The 18,034-nt window shown below is 39.8% G+C and overlaps 1 protein-coding gene and 1 long non-coding RNA gene across 2 annotated transcripts in view; one reads left to right on the forward strand and one right to left on the reverse strand.

Moving 5' to 3' along the window:
- LOC5502574 (ATP-binding cassette sub-family C member 5) overlaps positions 1 to 17,973 on the reverse strand; it is a 38,471-nt gene extending 20,498 nt beyond the window's left edge. Inside the window, exons 1-9 of the mRNA XM_032370858.2 lie at positions 17,756 to 17,973; positions 11,422 to 11,728; positions 10,673 to 10,747; positions 9,785 to 9,946; positions 9,165 to 9,234; positions 8,559 to 8,725; positions 7,743 to 7,827; positions 5,578 to 5,726; positions 5,031 to 5,138 (exon numbers count right to left, since the gene is read on the reverse strand). Of these exons, the coding sequence (XP_032226749.1) occupies positions 5,031 to 5,138; positions 5,578 to 5,726; positions 7,743 to 7,827; positions 8,559 to 8,725; positions 9,165 to 9,234; positions 9,785 to 9,946; positions 10,673 to 10,747; positions 11,422 to 11,728; positions 17,756 to 17,973 (1,341 nt within the window). The remainder of the gene's footprint in view (positions 1 to 5,030; positions 5,139 to 5,577; positions 5,727 to 7,742; positions 7,828 to 8,558; positions 8,726 to 9,164; positions 9,235 to 9,784; positions 9,947 to 10,672; positions 10,748 to 11,421; positions 11,729 to 17,755) is intronic.
- Positions 16,248 to 17,156, forward strand: LOC116610150. Its single transcript, XR_004293235.2, has 2 exons — positions 16,248 to 16,573; positions 16,658 to 17,156. It is a non-coding gene; the product is annotated as an uncharacterized LOC116610150 (long non-coding RNA).
- Positions 17,974 to 18,034: the final 61 nt, after the last annotated feature.

Raw genomic sequence — 18,034 nt, forward strand, 5'->3', positions numbered from 1 at the left:
ATAAATCATTGTCTTACCTTGACTGAGTCAAGGGCGGTGCTAGTTTTATCACGTTACCTGCTCTTAATAAATCGTTGTCTTACCTTGACTCGGTCAAGGGCGGTGCTAGTTTTATCACGTTACCTGCTCTTAATAAATCATTGTCTTACCTTGACTGAGTCAAGGGTGGTGCTAGTTTTATCACGTTACCTGCTCTTAATAAATCATTGTCTTACCTTGACTGAGTTATGGGCGGTGCTAGTTTTATCACGTTATCTGCTCTTAATAAAACATTGTCTTATCTTGACTGAGTTAAGGGTGGTGCTAGTTTTATCACGTTACCTGCTCTTAATAAATCATTGTCTTACCTTGACTCAGTTAAGGGCGGTGCTAGTTTTATCACGTTTCCTGCTCTTAATAAATCATTGTCTTACCTTGACTGAGTCAAGGGCAGTGCTAGTTTTATCACGTTACCTGCTCTTAATAAATCATTGTCTTACCTTGACTCAGTTAAGGGCGGTGCTAGTTTTATCACGTTACCTGCTCTTAATAAATCAGTGCCTTACCTTGACTCAGTTAAGGGCGGTGCTAGTTTTATCACGTTACCTGCTCTTAATAAATCATTGTCTTACTTTGACTGAGTCAAGGGCGGTGCTAGTTTTATCACGTTACCTGCTCTTAATAAATCATTGTCTTACCTTGACTGAGTTATGGGCGGTGCTAGTTTTATCACGTTATCTGCTCTTAATAAAACATTGTCTTACCTTGACTGAGTTAAGGGTGGTGCTAGTTTTATCACGTTACCTGCTCTTAATAAATCATTTTCTTACCTTGACTGAGTCAAGGGCGGTGCTAGTTTTATCACGTTACCTGCTCTTAATAAATCATTGTCTTACCTTGATTGAGTTATGGGCGGTGCTAGTTTTATCACGTTATCTGCTCTTAATAAAACATTGTCTTACCTTGACTGAGTTAAGGGTGGTCCTAGTTTTATCACGTTACCTGCTCTTAATAAATCATTGTCTTACCTTGACTCAGTTAAGGGCGGTGCTAGTTTTATCACGTTACCTGCTCTTAATAAATCATTGTCTTACCTTGACTCAGTTAAGGGCGGTGCTAGTTTTATCACGTTACCTGCTCTTAATAAATCATTGTCTTACCTTGACTCAGTTAAGGGCGGTGCTAGTTTTATCACGTTACCTGCTCTTAATAAATCATTGTCTTACCTTGATTGAGTCAAGGGCGGTGCTAGTTTTATCACGTTACCTGCTCTTAATAAATCATTGTCTTACCTTGAATCAGTTAAGGGCGGTGCTAGTTTTATCACGTTACCTGCTCTTAATAAATCATTGTCTTACCTTGATTGAGTTATGGGCGGTGCTAGTTTTATCACGTTACCTGCTCTTAATAAATCATTGTCTTACCTTGACTCAGTTAAGGGCGGTGCTAGTTTTATCACGTTACCTGCTCTTAATAAATCATTGTCTTACCTTGACTCAGTTAAGGGCGGTGCTAGTTTTATCACGTTACCTGCTCTTAATAAATCATTGTCTTACCTTGATTGAGTCAAGGGCGGTGCTAGTTTTATCACGTTACCTGCTCTTAATAAATCATTGTCTTACCTTGACTGAGTCAAGGGCGGTGCTAGTTTTATCACGTTACCTGCTCTTAATAAATCATTGTCTTACCTTGACTCAGTTAAGGGCGGTGCTAGTTTTATCACGTTATCTGCTCTTAATAAATCAGTGCCTTACCTTGACTCAGTTAAGGGCGGTGCTAGTTTTATCACGTTACCTGCTCTTAATAAAACATTGTCTTACCTTGACTGAGTCAAGGGCGGTGCTAGTTTTATCACGTTACCTGCTCTTAATAAATCAGTGCCTTACCTTGACTCAGTTAAGGGTGGTTCTTGGTTTATCACGTTACCTGCTCTTAATAAATCAGTGCCTTACCTTGACTGAGTCAAGGGCGGTGCTAGTTTTATCACGTTACGTGCTCTTAATAAATCATTGTCTTACCTTGACTCAGTTAAGGGCGGTGCTAATTTTATCACGTTACCTGCTCTTAATAAATCATTGTCTTACCTTGATTGAGTCAAGGGCGGTGCTAGTTTTATCATGTTACCTGCTCTTAATAAATCGTTGTCTTACCTTGACTCAGTTAAGGGTGGTCCTAGTTTTATCACGTTACCTGCTCTTAATAAATCGTTGCCTTACCTTGACTTAGTTAAGGGTGGTGCTAGTTTTATCACGTTACCTGCTCTTAATAAATCGTTGTCTTACCTTGACTCAGTTAAGGGTGGTCCTAGTTTTATCACGTTACCTGCTCTTAATAAATCATTGTCTTACCTTGACTCAGTTAAGGGCGGAGCTAGTTTTTCACGTTATCTGCTCTTAATAAATCATTGTCTTACCTTGACTCAGTTAAGGGCGCTGCTAGTTTTATCACGTTACCTGCTCTTAATAAATCATTGTCTTACCTTGACTCAGTTAAGGGCGGTGCTAGTTTTATCACGTTACCTGCTCTTAATAAATCATTGTCTTACCTTGATTGAGTCAAGGGCGGTGCTAGTTTTATCACGTTACCTGCTCTTAATAAATTATTGTCTTACCTTGACTCAGTTAAGGGCGGTGCTAGTTTTATCACATTACCTGCTATTAATAAATCATTGTCTTACCTTGACTCAGTTAAGGGCGGTGCTAGTTTTATCACGTTACCTGCTCTTAATAAATCATTGTCTTACCTTGACTGAGTCAAGGGCGGTGCTAGTTTTATCACGTTACCTGCTCTTAATAAATCAGTGCCTTACCTTGACTCAGTTAAGGGTGGTTCTTGGTTTATCACGTTACCTGCTCTTAATAAATCAGTGCCTTACCTTGACTGAGTCAAGGGCGGTGCTAGTTTTATCACGTTACGTGCTCTTAATAAATCATTGTCTTACCTTGACTCAGTTAAGGGCGGTGCTAGTTTTATCACGTTACCTGCTCTTAATAAATCATTGTCTTACCTTGATTGAGTCAAGGGCGGTGCTAGTTTTATCATGTTACCTGCTCTTAATAAATCGTTGTCTTACCTTGACTCAGTTAAGGGTGGTCCTAGTTTTATCACGTTACCTGCTCTTAATAAATCGTTGCCTTACCTTGACTCAGTTAAGGGTGGTGCTAGTTTTATCACGTTACCTGCTCTTAATAAATCGTTGTCTTACCTTGACTCAGTTAAGGGTGGTCCTAGTTTTATCACGTTACCTGCTCTTAATAAATCATTGTCTTACCTTGACTCAGTTAAGGGCGGAGCTAGTTTTTCACGTTATCTGCTCTTAATAAATCATTGTCTTACCTTGACTCAGTTAAGGGCGGTGCTAGTTTTATCACGTTACCTGCTTTTAATAAATCATTGTCTTACCTTGACTCAGTTAAGGGCGGTGCTAGTTTTATCACGTTATCTGCTCTTAATAAATCATTGTCTTACCTTGATTGAGTCAAGGGCGGTGCTAGTTTTATCATGTTACCTGCTCTTAATAAATCGTTGTCTTACCTTGACTCAGTTAAGGGTGGTCCTAGTTTTATCACGTTACCTGCTCTTAATAAATCGTTGCCTTACCTTGACTCAGTTAAGGGCGGTGCTAGTTTTATCACGTTACCTGCTCTTAATAAATCATTGTCTTACCTTGACTCAGTCAAGGGCGGTGCTAGTTTTATCACGTTACCTGCTATTAATAAATCATTGTCTTACCTTGACTCAGTTAAGGGCGGTGCTAGTTTTATCACGTTACCTGCTCTTAATAAATCATTGTCTTACCTTGACTGAGTCAAGGGCGGTGCTAGTTTTATCACGTTACCTGCTCTTAATAAATCAGTGCCTTACCTTGACTCAGTTAAGGGTGGTTCTTGGTTTATCACGTTACCTGCTCTTAATAAATCAGTGCCTTACCTTGACTGAGTCAAGGGCGGTGCTAGTTTTATCACGTTACGTGCTCTTAATAAATCATTGTCTTACCTTGACTCAGTTAAGGGCGGTGCTAGTTTTATCACGTTACCTGCTCTTAATAAATCATTGTCTTACCTTGATTGAGTCAAGGGCGGTGCTAGTTTTATCATGTTACCTGCTCTTAATAAATCGTTGTCTTACCTTGACTCAGTTAAGGGTGGTCCTAGTTTTATCACGTTACCTGCTCTTAATAAATCGTTGCCTTACCTTGACTCAGTTAAGGGTGGTGCTAGTTTTATCACGTTACCTGCTCTTAATAAATCGTTGTCTTACCTTGACTCAGTTAAGGGTGGTCCTAGTTTTATCACGTTACCTGCTCTTAATAAATCATTGTCTTACCTTGACTCAGTTAAGGGCGGAGCTAGTTTTTCACGTTATCTGCTCTTAATAAATCATTGTCTTACCTTGACTCAGTTAAGGGCGGTGCTAGTTTTATCACGTTACCTGCTTTTAATAAATCATTGTCTTACCTTGACTCAGTTAAGGGCGGTGCTAGTTTTATCACGTTATCTGCTCTTAATAAATCATTGTCTTACCTTGATTGAGTCAAGGGCGGTGCTAGTTTTATCACGTTACCTGCTCTTAATAAATTATTGTCTTACCTTGACTCAGTTAAGGGCGGTGCTAGTTTTATCACGTTACCTGCTCTTAATAAATCATTATCTTACCTTGACTCAGTTAAGGGCGGTGCTAGTTTTATCACGTTACCTGCTCTTAATAAATCATTGTCTTACCTTGACTCAGTCAAGGGCGGTGCTAGTTTTATCACGTTACCTGCTATTAATAAATCATTGTCTTACCTTGACTCAGTTAAGGGCGGTGCTAGTTTTATCACGTTACCTGCTCTTAATAAATCATTGTCTTACCTTGACTCTGGTGAGGGCGGTGCTAGTTTTATCACGTTACCTGTTCTTAATAAATCATTGTCTTACCTTTACTGAGTTATGGGCGGTGCTAGTTTTATCACGTTACCTGCTCTTTATAAATCATTGTCTTACCTTGACTCAGTTAAGGGCGGTGCTAGTTTTATCACGTTATCTGCTCTTAATAAATCAGTGCCTTACCTTGACTCTGGTGAGGGCGGTGCTTGCCTCTGCTACGGCTCGGACACCGAATGGCAGCACAGCGAGTGAAAAGACGAGAACGTTAAATATCGTCATGATAGTAAAAGCCTAAAAACAAAACAAGAACACTTGGTACTAAATTCCCAAAAACATAACAAGAACACTTGGTTCCAAACACCTAAAAACACAACAAGAACTTTTGGTTTTATATATCACCGTCACCTTATTGCTAGCTACCTGGAGCAGATAAGAAGGCAACGAACTTTATGATAGTACAATAGGATATGGGTATGGTAAAGTCTGTGGCTTGGTACGGTGTGCCTTAATCCAACCCATACAAAGATGATGGTGATATGATGATAGTTGCACTAAGAGGATAAATTGCGTGATTAGCAGCGTTGTCTACCCCAAGACCGCAATCAACACCAGGCCAGCTCTCCGCCCTGCTCCGGTAAATGAACTATGAATCCCGCTCATCGAGCCGAGGTGAAATCATGTTCACCCCCTCACCTCTCTTTTTAAAGGTCAACTCCGAAAATGCGCTTACCTGAGCTGAGGTCAAATTCTGTCCGGTCGCGATGTGTACGCTGAATGATGCTACTGTGGCGACGGTAGGAATTATGAGAGCGATTGACATGTTGATGCCTTGAAGCAGACCAGCACTAGTCAGCGCATTTCGCTCCTCGGTGCGTTTAGCTGAGAGGAGAAGGTAAGAATCGAACATTAGTAACAACAATAACAATCACAGCGCTCCCCAGTGCGTTTAGCTGAGAGGAGAAGGTAAGAATCGAACATTAGTAACAACAATAACAATCACAGCGCTCCCCAGTGCGTTTAGCTGAGAGGAGAAGGTAAGAATCGAACATTAGTAACAACAATAACAATCACAGCGCTCCCCAGTGCGTTTAGCTGAGAGGAGAAGGTAAGAATCGAACATTAGTAACAACAATAACAATCACAGCGCTCCCCAGTGCGTTTAGCTGAGAGGGGAAAGTAAGAACCGAGAATAAGTAACAACAGTGATAACAACGCAACAACAAGTCATTCACAGCGCTCCTCAGTGTGTTTTAGCTGAGAGGAGGGTAAGGATCGAACATTAGTAACAACAACAACAACGAACAAGTCATTCAGAGCGCTCAAACGTGCTTTTAGCTGAGAGAAGAGGGTAAAACCGAGCTTAAGTAACAACAACAATAACAACGAACAAGTCATTCACAGCGCTCCCCAGTGCATTTTAGCTGAGAGGAGGGTAACAATCGAACACAAGTAACAACAACAACAATAACGAACAAGTCATTCACAGCGCTCCCACTGCGTTTTAGCTGAGAGGAAGGTAAGAATCGAACACAATTAACAACAACAACAATAACGAACAAGTCATTCACAGCGCTCCCAGTGCGTTTTAGCTGAGAGGAAGGTAAGAATCGAACACAAGTAACAACAACAACAACGAACAAGTCATTCACAGCGCTCCCTAGTGCGTTTTTGCTGTTTTAGCTGAGAGGGGGGTAAAAATCGAACATAAGTAACAACAATAACAACGAGCGAGCCATTCACGGCGCTCCCCAGTGCGTATAGCTGAGAGAAAGATAAGAATCGAGCATAAGTAACAATAACAACAAGTCAATCAAAGCCCTTCCCCGTGGATTTAGCTGAGGGCGAGGGAGAGGGGATGGGGGGCGAGCATTAGTACCAACAACGGCAATAACTACAACAACGAACAAGTCATTCACAGCGCTCCCAGTGCGTTTTAGCTGAGAGGAAGGTAAGAATCGAACACAAGTAACAACAACAACAACGAACAAGTCATTCACAGCGCTCCCTAGTGCGTTTAGCTGAGAGAAAGATAAGAATCGAGCATAAGTAACAATAACAACAAGTCAATCAAAGCCCTTCCCCGTGGATTTAGCTGAAGGCGAGGGAGAGGGGATGGGGGGCGAGCATTAGTACCAACAATGGCAATAACTACAACAACGAAACTGCAACGATCATAATGCTTCTCCCACCGGCTTGGAAGGATAGAGTGGTGGTGGGGGATTCGTCGTACCAATAACGACAAAAATAGATAGCTATCCTCTCGCCGAGAAGAGAGGGAAGCAAGCATAAGCAGCAATGACAATTAAAGCGTTAAGTACTACTTGTAATGAATAGGTGTAATACACGCTCATTTGGTCCCAGTACTACTCGTAATGAATAGGTGTAATACACGCTCATTTGGTCCCAGTACTACTCGTAATAAATAGGTGTAATACACTTTCATTTGGTCCCAGTACTACTCGTAATAAATAGGTGTAATAAACTTTCATTTGGTCCCAGTACTACTCGTAATGAATAGGTGTAATACACTTTCATTTGGTCCCAATACTACTCGTAATGAATAGGTGTAATACACACTTATTTGGTCCCAGTACTACTCGTAATGAATAGGTGTAACACACACTCATTTGGTCCCAGTACTACCCGTAATGAATAGGTGTAATACACACTTATTTAGTCCCAGTACTACCCGTAATGAATAGGTGCGTACCTAGGGCAAGCGCGCACCCCCAGCCCCTCCCCAAAAGAGGGTAATTTTTTATTAAGGAGCACTTAACACAAAACCCTTTTTCTATATGATATCCATGACTGCGCCTTCCTCTCCCCCCCCCCCCCCCCCCCCGCTCTTTAAACCCTGTAATATCAAGTGTGAGTTTATTGGGCTTCTTTTCTTACCAACAATGTTATCAGCAAAGGACCTGTCCCACGCATACATCTTTATCAACTTGATGCAGTTAAGAACTTCGCTCATCATGCGAACCTAGAAGGAAAGTACATAAAAAGTCACAGTGCATAACTTGCTACCGTTTTTGGACGTTTAAGTAAGAACTTCGCAGAGAATTTGTGACCCAAACTACAGGTAAAATTTATGTGGCTGTATGACGTTTTTCTAAAGCACCCAGCGTTCTGAGCAATAGACCGTTTACACGATGTTGCGCGCGTCAAAATGCCACTGATTGGTGGGCCACAGCTGATCCAAAATGCGGACGAAAGGGAATTCGACTCCAAAACTCCGCGAAAGAAGCACTCTGACAGCATTTTCTATAGCTTCGTCTGTGAACTCCACTTCATGTGCCATTTTAGATTAGCTGTGGCCCGCCAGTCTGTGGCATCTTTGATGCGCGCGCAACATCGTGAAAACGGTCTATTCGATTCGATTCGATACGATATAACAGAAGTGTTTACATCAGTGCAAATGAAAAATGCCAATTATCACGACAGTTCTGCTATCAAACAATACCATGGAACTCGTCAAATTTCTACTGAATTTAGGCAATTTTGATAACTTATAAACTTTGATTCTTACAAATGATTATACGTATGTAAGCAGTGGTGATTGTTACTAATGTTCGATTAAAATACTGTGTGGTTGAGTAACACTACCAATACTTTAGTTATTCGAGACTAGCTAATCAGAAATAGTTGCCCTTGCATCACTTAAATACGATCTGCTCATTAGCTTGATATAAAAATAAGGTTTCATATGGTTACCCGTTGATCTGTGATCCGCACAACTTTTCCTCGCAGTTGACCGGCAAGTCGGGCCACCTTCATCTGAATAGGGAAAACCAGTAACACCAGGCCACAACCCACTAACGCGGACGGCCCGATTAGATAGGTCGTGTATATGATGGCCATGATGATGACGACTGGCCCACCTAAAGAAAAACAGCCAATGCTTTCCGATTAGACAGGCTCGGCATTCTGAAAATGTAGTGCGATGTTGGATATTGTTCTATGATGGACCCGAACAGAAAATTCCAAGAATTTGGAATCCTCCCGCGGCACGTTTGGGATTGAAAAATTTAGTATTTTCTATTAGTAAAAAATACTTAGGGAAGCATATTTTTCCTGGGGAACATAATGATATATTGACCAAGCCAATCGCTAAAAAATATTAAAAGACACGCAAATTCAACTCGATCTGAAAAGAGTCGCTAGACAGATGCATTTCAATGTCTATTTCTGTTTCGAAATTATGTCACGTATCTCATTTGAGAGTAAGGGAATATTGAAAATTTTTATTATTTTTCGATAAATATCTAATTTGTATTGAATATTGGCAAAGAAAAGTCGAATGCAGTTCTATAAACTCACCGATTAAGAAATTACAAAACGACACTCCCTCGTAAATACGTTGAGCATCTGACGCACACAGGTTGACGAACTGGGAAAAACAACAGAAGGTACAAAATCACATTTTAGCCGTTTTCCATCAAACTACGAAGTTGAAACTAAAATATCAGGGAAAACGGCAAAAAACACTGGAATTGACCCAGAATTGAATAGCAGCACGTGAAAATGCGTTCTGTCTGATAAATTTCAGCCCTTTTTCCTCCGACGAAAAAATTCCCAATTTCACGATCAATTGAGGACGCGGACGTTGTCACTGTAACCTCCTGTAAGGCTTAGCTCAAACGTTGTATTATCCATGAGCCGTATTCAATGCAAATGCATGCAAATGAATCAAATCGATTGTTTCATCTTCATTTGCATTTAATACGGCTCATGGATAATACGACGTTTAAACTTAGCCTAAATAAGTTCGCTACATCAGAAATTATGTCCTTAGTATATTTTTATGTCTTTGACTATAATGTTTTGCTAATTTTATTGCAATAAAATTGGAATTGATTAAACGGGAACGCATCTCTTTCGATTGCGTTGACCTAGCCGTCGCCGTCGTCCTTGCTCAAGGTTCCTCTCAATCCAATTACCTCGCCAATACTCTTATCGCCGACATTTCTGAGCTTGGAGAGCTTCTGGTAGATGAGAGAGTACACCATACTCCGCGCGCGCGTGCCCGTCCGGATGTTTAGGAAAAAGCTGAACGAGAGGAACGCGACACGAAGGATTTCGGTCAGAAGCAGTCCCATAACCTAAAAACCCAAAACATTAACGATTACGGAAAACATCTTTAAACATTTCTGTTTGCCTTACAGTGAGGACACAGAAAGCAGGCCATGCTGAACAACTTTGACCAATCAGATTCGGCTTGAACACCGTAAACATTTTGAAAAATAAGTTCCAGCCAATTAGGTTGGGGTGTTCTCACGCTCAATCGACAGACAAAAATGGTCGACTACACGTACGAGGTCAAATATACAACGTCCGGCGTTTCTCATTGGCTAAACTTTTTTTTCAAAATGTTTACGGTGTTCAAGCCGACTCTGATTGGTCAAAGATGTTCAGCATGGCCCGTTTTCTGTGTCCTCAATGTAAGTGAAAGACGGCTGTAAGAGAATGTTATCAAGTTATCGTTTTTAAAAGTATATTGTCTATTTTAGAAAAATATAATTTTGAAGCATTTCCAAGGGGAAAACGGATTTTGATTCAAGTCAAGACGAGTTCAAGTTCTCGGAAACAGTATGCGGAGGTTTTCGGGATCAGTACGGAGGTTCTCGGGATAAGTACGGAGGTTATCGAGGTCAGTACGGAGGTTCTCGGGATCACCACGGAAGTTCTCGGGGTCAATATGTTCTCGGCATCATTATAGAGGTGATCTGTGTAAGTACAGTGTTTGGTATTAGTGATTTGTTTGAAGGGTATATTATGCTTTGCATTCAACTCAAATATTTTAACACGAGTTAATAATACCAGCTTACCAAGGCAATGCCATATCCAAGTGATGTCGTATTTTGTTTGGCCAGATACTCTAGAATATATCGGATGAATAAAGCCTGGAAAACACATGAACACAGTAAACATGCTATCGTCATAAAACAAATGACCTTTGCAAAAAAGTATGTTTTTTCTTTTAAGATCTCAGGGCTGTAACGCCAAAGGGGCCAGGAGGGGCGTGGCTGTGCCCCCTTCAGTTTTCTTAATGTCTCTTTATTGTCCCCCCCCCCCCCCGATTCCCCCAGTATTCTGAGCCCTGTCACGGAGAAGGGTTTTCGAAATGCCCGGGCCACCTTATCTCCAAACGATCACTGGTAGATCCCCCTATCAACCATAAACTAGGACCCCCCCCTCCTCCAATTACTATTCCTGTTATATCACTGTGAGACACGAATCTTATCGGGAAATAGATCAACGTTGTTCACACATGTGCATTTGTTCGAGGAAGCTACTGTATGTCTTTCTCTAAAAAGTCTGGCTGAGCTGATGTTTTGAACATTTAGCTTTTTGCGGAGCATTTTTTTTAATATTACCTGAACCATTCCCTGCCTGAACTAAACCGTTCCTCCTAACCGAAACCAAGGACCCCAACCTTCCATTGCGAAGCATCCCCCCACCACCCACCCACACGCCTCTTTCTCTCTCTCTACACAAGATAATACCTGTCACGAGACCTCCCCCGTTCCTCCTCTCTTTCTCAGTCACGTGTGTCACCGTTAGAGAAAAATCTTACCGGTCCTAAGAATGTAATCATCTGCGATATCACAAACATGATCATTCCCATGATAAGTCGTGTCCTAACGCACCGCCACAGAACCTTGCCGAGTCGAGCGTGCTTGAGGCCTACGGTATCGACCTCCTCGTCCCAAATCCGCTTAATTCGGGTGCCGTTCACTTCGATTGTCTCGTATTGAGATAGCTCTCCCAGGTCATCCATCTGAAGAGGCTTTCTGAACCCCTTGTACACGATGGGTGACGCCCATGACATAAACATCATGGACATGAAACCGGAGTCATCTATTTGGGGTACGTCGGGGTTCCTAGTAAAGGGTGTAAATAAATATTAACTATCATGTCGCTCTTTGAGGGGCGCAAGGGTTTGCGATGATGCGGTTTTGTCTTAAAACTAGTGCAGTTTTTCGATTTTGGTAGATTTTTGTGAGGTTAGCGGTTTCGATTTTGCGGGGGTTTTTTTGCGGTTTTATGTGCGTTTTCCGGATTTTGTGGCCCCGTACGCCCCCTTTCTTGGGAAGGAGGTGATACCAAGAACGGTTGCGCAGAAAACTAAGAAAAGATGAGACAACCGGAATAAACAGTAGGGGAATTAGGTCCCTGCATGTGAAAATAATGGAAATAACAATTATGCAGGTACTTGTTAATGTTTGCAAACATAGATATTGTGCAAAAACGCGAATTGGTGCTTTTTTAATAAGGTATAGAATTCTTTGGGCGGCGGCCGGGAGGGATGGGGGGTCAGCGCCCCCCTATGCTACCCTGTTTTTGATGACTCGAACCTGCTATAGCAAAATCTAGAAGTCGAATCAAATTGAATTATTATTATTTTTTTAATTTATGTTTTATTATTTTTTGCACCCCAGGGAAGATGTCTAAGTAAGAGTTGGCGAGCCTTTTTAAACTTAAATAAATCTTTGGCTTCATTTGATGATATTTAAATAGTTTTCTCGGTGTCTACTTTCTTATCTCAACCGAAAATCCCTTGGGTGAAAATGGAACCCGCAACACGCGATTAGTGCCCCAGTGTTATAGCTGACTTAAAGGTGAGCCGTTTTGTATGAAGAATAATATGGTCGCTAATTATCATGGACAAGTTTCAGCCCTGGGGAACTTCCTATATATAGCTCACAGCATATGGAACGTTAATCAACATTCTTAGGTAATTCGCCACAAGATTAAGAACGCGAATATTAAATGTGTTGACCGCACACGAAAACGATTGCCTCTGATTGCTGTTATTGAAGTCTGATTTGTGCTTGCGATTGGTAGTGTATCACCCGGATTTGTAACAATCAACGGGATATGTAACAACAACCGGATTTGTAACAACAATCAACCAGATATGTAACAACAACCGGATTTGTAACAACAATCAACCAGATATGTAACAACAACCGGATTTGTAACAAAAATCAACCGGATATGTAACAAACTAGTCAACCGGGTTTGTAACAAAAATCAACCGGATTTGTAAAAACTTATAGGATTTCGATAAATCGTTTGAATACTTACAAAACATCAGATGCAACTTTTGTTATTTTTATTTGAAGTGTCAATTAAGTCTAGCTTTCGTCCTGGCGTGCGTATAAATGAGCTTATTATATACACACTGAGATTTACGCACCAAAATTTCATCGGATAAAAATCCTTTCACCAGTAAGAGCGCTCCTGATTGGTCGTACGATTTCTTTCACTAGTGAAAAATATCGTACGACCAATCAGATGCCAGATACGATGTTTTCACTAGTAAAAAATATCGAACGACCAATCAGATGCCAGATACGATGTTTTCACTAGTGAAGAAAATCGTATCGGTTTTTAAGTAACTTGTTTACCATCGCTTCAGAGCTTGAAAAGTGCACTACTTTTGTAACAGAGCTACAGTCTCGTGCGTGACATTAGCGAGACAGATTCGTTTCAATGAAAGTTTCTGTCTTTCTTCAACTAAACCGTCGAACAGCACAAACCTCGGAGCCTCTGCAGCCAAGTCTAATAAAATGTTATGTAATATGCTTATTATAAATTTCTCAGTATGCATGTGAAAAACAAAGTACAGCACGGAAAGTGCTTTGTACAGTTTTTATTCACTCTGTTTTGTTTTGTTTCGGTCGATTTTTTATTGGCATAATAATACATGCATAATAAATGATTGCCGTTTCTGTCTATGTTTATCTTTGGAGCTCGTTTGTTTGATTCCATCACAACTCATGAATAAAAATCGTACGCGCTCACCAACCACGAAGTAATCTCTATGAAAACGATCAGGAAATCAGTCATACGGCGAGCGAATGCGTACAGCACGATAGCCAGTTCCGTATCACTTCATATTAAAATTGCTCTATCTTTTTGCGGAGGGCCCAATGCTCACGATTTTTTCTAAGACGACTACAAATTTACTTATGCATATAATATGCACAGAAAAGACTACACCTTCTCAAATTTTTATTGATTTATATGGCATTTTCTCTTTGCACATAGTAGGAGTAGTTCCGTAGCAGCGGGCATAGTTCCGTATCACTCAAACATTCTGTCGTCTGGTAAGAGTTTTTTTCATTTGAGAATCAATAAAAACATATTTACTGAATAACGTATCACATCCCCTCCTTTTTTGCTTAAAATAAATGTATAAAAATGATTTTAACTTCGCAATGCAGCAGGTTAACAAACAACAATCGTCAATGGGCTTTCGCTCGCGTGTCACTAACAAATCCATATTGCAAGAAACAAAACGGTCTGATAGAATTTTTCCAAAATAAATGCCACAACCCACACAAATACTGAAACGGCAAAATAGACAAAATGAAAAAATGTAGAGGACAAGGTGAGCCAAGAATTGGGTGGTTTTTTTGATAATTTTCGTGCATGAGAGCTCAACATAACAAAAACCGTTTTTATTTACAAGAACAAAATGTGAATGCTACCGCCAGAATGCGTTGTTGTCGTTCTTTTAAGAGTTCTGCAATAACAATCCCATATCCCTTTGTAAGTTAGCCAGCTAATGATTTAACTATGGTTAATATTGGCGGTTTTATTTAATCATCCTAGCATATTGATATATCAATCACAGCCTCAGTAACTATTTTAATATAGAATAATATTTTATCGATGAGCGCTAACAATATCAAGGAGGTTGTCTTTAAAATGAAGTTCTTTATTCAGCCGAATGACTAAAATAAAGGCCCACATAATAAACATTTACCCGCTTAGAAATAACATTACTGGGATTAAAATGATTAATTGAGAACGGGATAATCAAATCAATCCTTTTCTAGGATTTATATCTGAAGTCAAACCAAAAACACACTTTGGGCGCAGGGTGATACGGAACTATTCCCACGTCCAAGCACGAAAAACAAAAACCAATGTAAATCGATAAAATCGCATCAAGTCAGAAAAAAAAAAACATACACATTAACAGAAATTCTTTCTTCTACGCATTCTTATAAAAATTAGGACATTTTTGTTAAAGGAGGTATTGTTTTCATCTGACTTTCGTGACGCGGGTCAGTTAACTGTGCAGTAAACGCCGTTCATTTTAGCAACAATTATGAAAATCGCTTCGAAATAATGATACTTTCTGAACAAACCATTGGATCAAATAAGCTGGATTTATATCTCAGGAAAGGTAAATAGTTTAGTTAATCATTTAGGTAGTTTTGGATTGTTCAAATCTACAATATTCGAGGCAAAAAGATAAAAAATGCTGAGTGATTCCTTCCATTTTATTTAAAAGATAACAAAGAGATAAAGAAAAATAAGAAAAATTTGAAGCCTTAAGGCTTAACGGGCTTATTTCTCATATCTGCTGAATGATAGCAACTGTGACTGGGCCCCACATAAGCGCTCAGATGGATAGGTGTAAAGCGAACCCTATGTGTTTGTTTTAAGATAATGATGGATAGGTATAAAGCGAATCCTATGTGTTTTTTTAAAGATAATGATGGATAGGTATAAAGCGAATCCTATGTGTTTGTTTAAGATAATGATGGATAGGTATAAAGCGAATCCTTATGTGTTTGTTTTAAGATAATGATGGATAGGTATAAAGCGAATCCTATGTGTTTGTTTTAAGATAATGATGGATGGGAATAAAGCGAATCCAATGTGTTTTTTTTTTTAAGATAATGAGATGGTCTGAGTAACGTTTGGTGACTGGGGGGTCATGTCTTGGCAATGTTTCTAAAAAGAGTGAAATGGTATACTTCTTCGTCGCATCAACGCTACAAGAGATGAGTTTCCTCGATCTTTACTTTCTCACTTAAGTGATAAGTACTCAAGCGACGATGGAAAAGTGTGATATTTGAACCGGGGCGTGAATGCGCCGTGACTAGACGTCCGGCAGAAAGACAGGGTCCTCAAAAACTAACGGTCCGATAGTCCCAAATAGTCCCAATATGTTTCTCGTTGAATTCAACTTATATCTATTCCAAAACAAGCTAACTTCGATGGGAATATCAAAGCACCATATCTTGAGTTTTTGATAATCGCTGTATACAGAATATTTACTTTCCGAGATCTGCAAAAAATGGGGAATCCTTTTTTAATTCGTCCGATTTTCATTGTAAAACATAAGCAGCATACCAAAACTACAGACATCGCACAGGAGAAACATTTTTCACCTTTCTTGTACTTCGCTCTTTTGAACTTTTACTTTATAAGTTTTTTTTATTTCCATTAATTGCAAACCTAGCTGAAAAAATGCGAAAAAAATGGATAAAATGTAGGGCAAAACGTTTCACAATTTTTTTAACCCTTACGAGCCTAACCCCTGATCGCTGCCGGGTAAGGTGGCGACTACAGCATCAAAACACATCGCAACTTTGGTAATATTTCGTTAAAAACTTTGGCGTGATTCTGCTAGACTTGAAGACGTAAATGAGGTGCCATATTACACAGCGTGTTATCAACACCATTGAAATGAACTCTGTTTAAGTCATGCTATCCGCTGGGCAATTGACCATTTGATTTGCGTCAAAATTCTTTCATTGATAAAGTTGCGTTTAACCTTGTAAAGCTGATGTCAAGTGATGAAGGGAGAAGAGGAAGTTCAGGCGTTTTCGTTTCTACATTTTTGGCACGGCTTAACACATCCGGGCTTAAAAGATGATACTGCGAAAAGGGCAAAGAAAGAAGTGCAAAACAGTTCCATAGTAAGTTAGGTACCTTTAATGATATGACCTGTTTGAAAAGTTAAAGTCTTGATGATGCAGGATATTTTTCTGCTTACTCTACAGGAAAGGTCATCTGCCACTAGAAATAGGCCGTTGCAAGCATGCTGTTGCAACCCCGAAAGGTCAAAAAACCTCCAGTGTTTGACGTTAAAGCTGTATATTAGAAGCAGCATACAAGAAACGCCATTATTCACTTCAGAAATAAATATTTTGATAGGACAGCAAAGCAAGGAACATGACGATCGGTAGCATATTAGTTTGATATTACAGCGGGTTTACCGGCAATTTTTGACTTTAACAATCCTGAAATATTGGTAAATATATATATATAACTTAACTGGACCCAAATGACTTTTTTTAAAGAAAATGGGTTATTTGTATGACCTTCCTTTAATAACGACTGAGGCTCTCGGTGTTTGTCTAAAACGAATACATAATTCATAACGTTTTTTTTTTAATTAGGCCATAAAATATATAGCAAATAAGCGAGGGAATGGATGGGTGAGCACTGACCCTTGTCCGTGCAACGAAGCTAAACGTAAATAAAATACAGTATAACATATTGCCTTGTTTATCGGGGGACTTTGCTTACAGAGTCTAAAATAAGGCCTAATAATGGGTATCACCTTGCCACATTTAACCTGCTTGAATAAGAGTAAGAAACCTTATACTTTATTGAGCGATTAACAATAGAAATGCACAATACGCGTTACATAACTTTTAGAAAGATATTAATATATGGCGCGATCATTAATGGGAACATAGTAAAAGGGAGTCTCACTCTACTAACTATAATGGGAAGAAGGTTTCTTAAAAGAGTGAGGTAATAGCTTTCGATTGCAACAGCAGCAAAGGATAACAAAGGGTATCAAATGGTACATACATAACCTACGGATATCACGGGTAAGCTAAGAGCCAATATGCTCATATTAAGCACTGATAGAAATTTGCATATGCTCATCTACATTTTTACGCGTCTAAATAATCCCAGTGATGTACTAATACACTAGCTTATATCCATTACTTGAATAAACATTTGACATTTTGGCCAACAACAGTTGCACTTCGTCCTGCCCGGGGTGTAAAATGGCCATTTAACGGTAGAGGGCGCATATAGGGTTACTAGCAGAAATTTAGATCTTGAGAAAAAATCTAGCTCACCTTGGAGCGAACGGGAGGAATTGCTTCCAGTTGTACTTTGATTTGCCCTTTTTCATCTTTTTATTGGAACCAGCGGGAGAAGACGCATTTTCTTTTGGACCTTGGTCACGGTGTTGGACATCATCAAATGCTGCATTCGTTATTCCTGTGACCGTGTCTTCTTCTATATTTGATTTTTCATTGCCGTCTTGTCCCAAGTGACCATTCCCAAGAGCCATATTTGATAGGTTACAACCTTCGCCAGGTTAAGGGGACTAACAAGTCCTCAGACGAAACTGC

Source organism: Nematostella vectensis, chromosome 10 (assembly GCF_932526225.1).
Source record: "Nematostella vectensis chromosome 10, jaNemVect1.1, whole genome shotgun sequence".
NCBI classification, from domain to species: Eukaryota; Metazoa; Cnidaria; class Anthozoa; order Actiniaria; family Edwardsiidae; genus Nematostella; species Nematostella vectensis.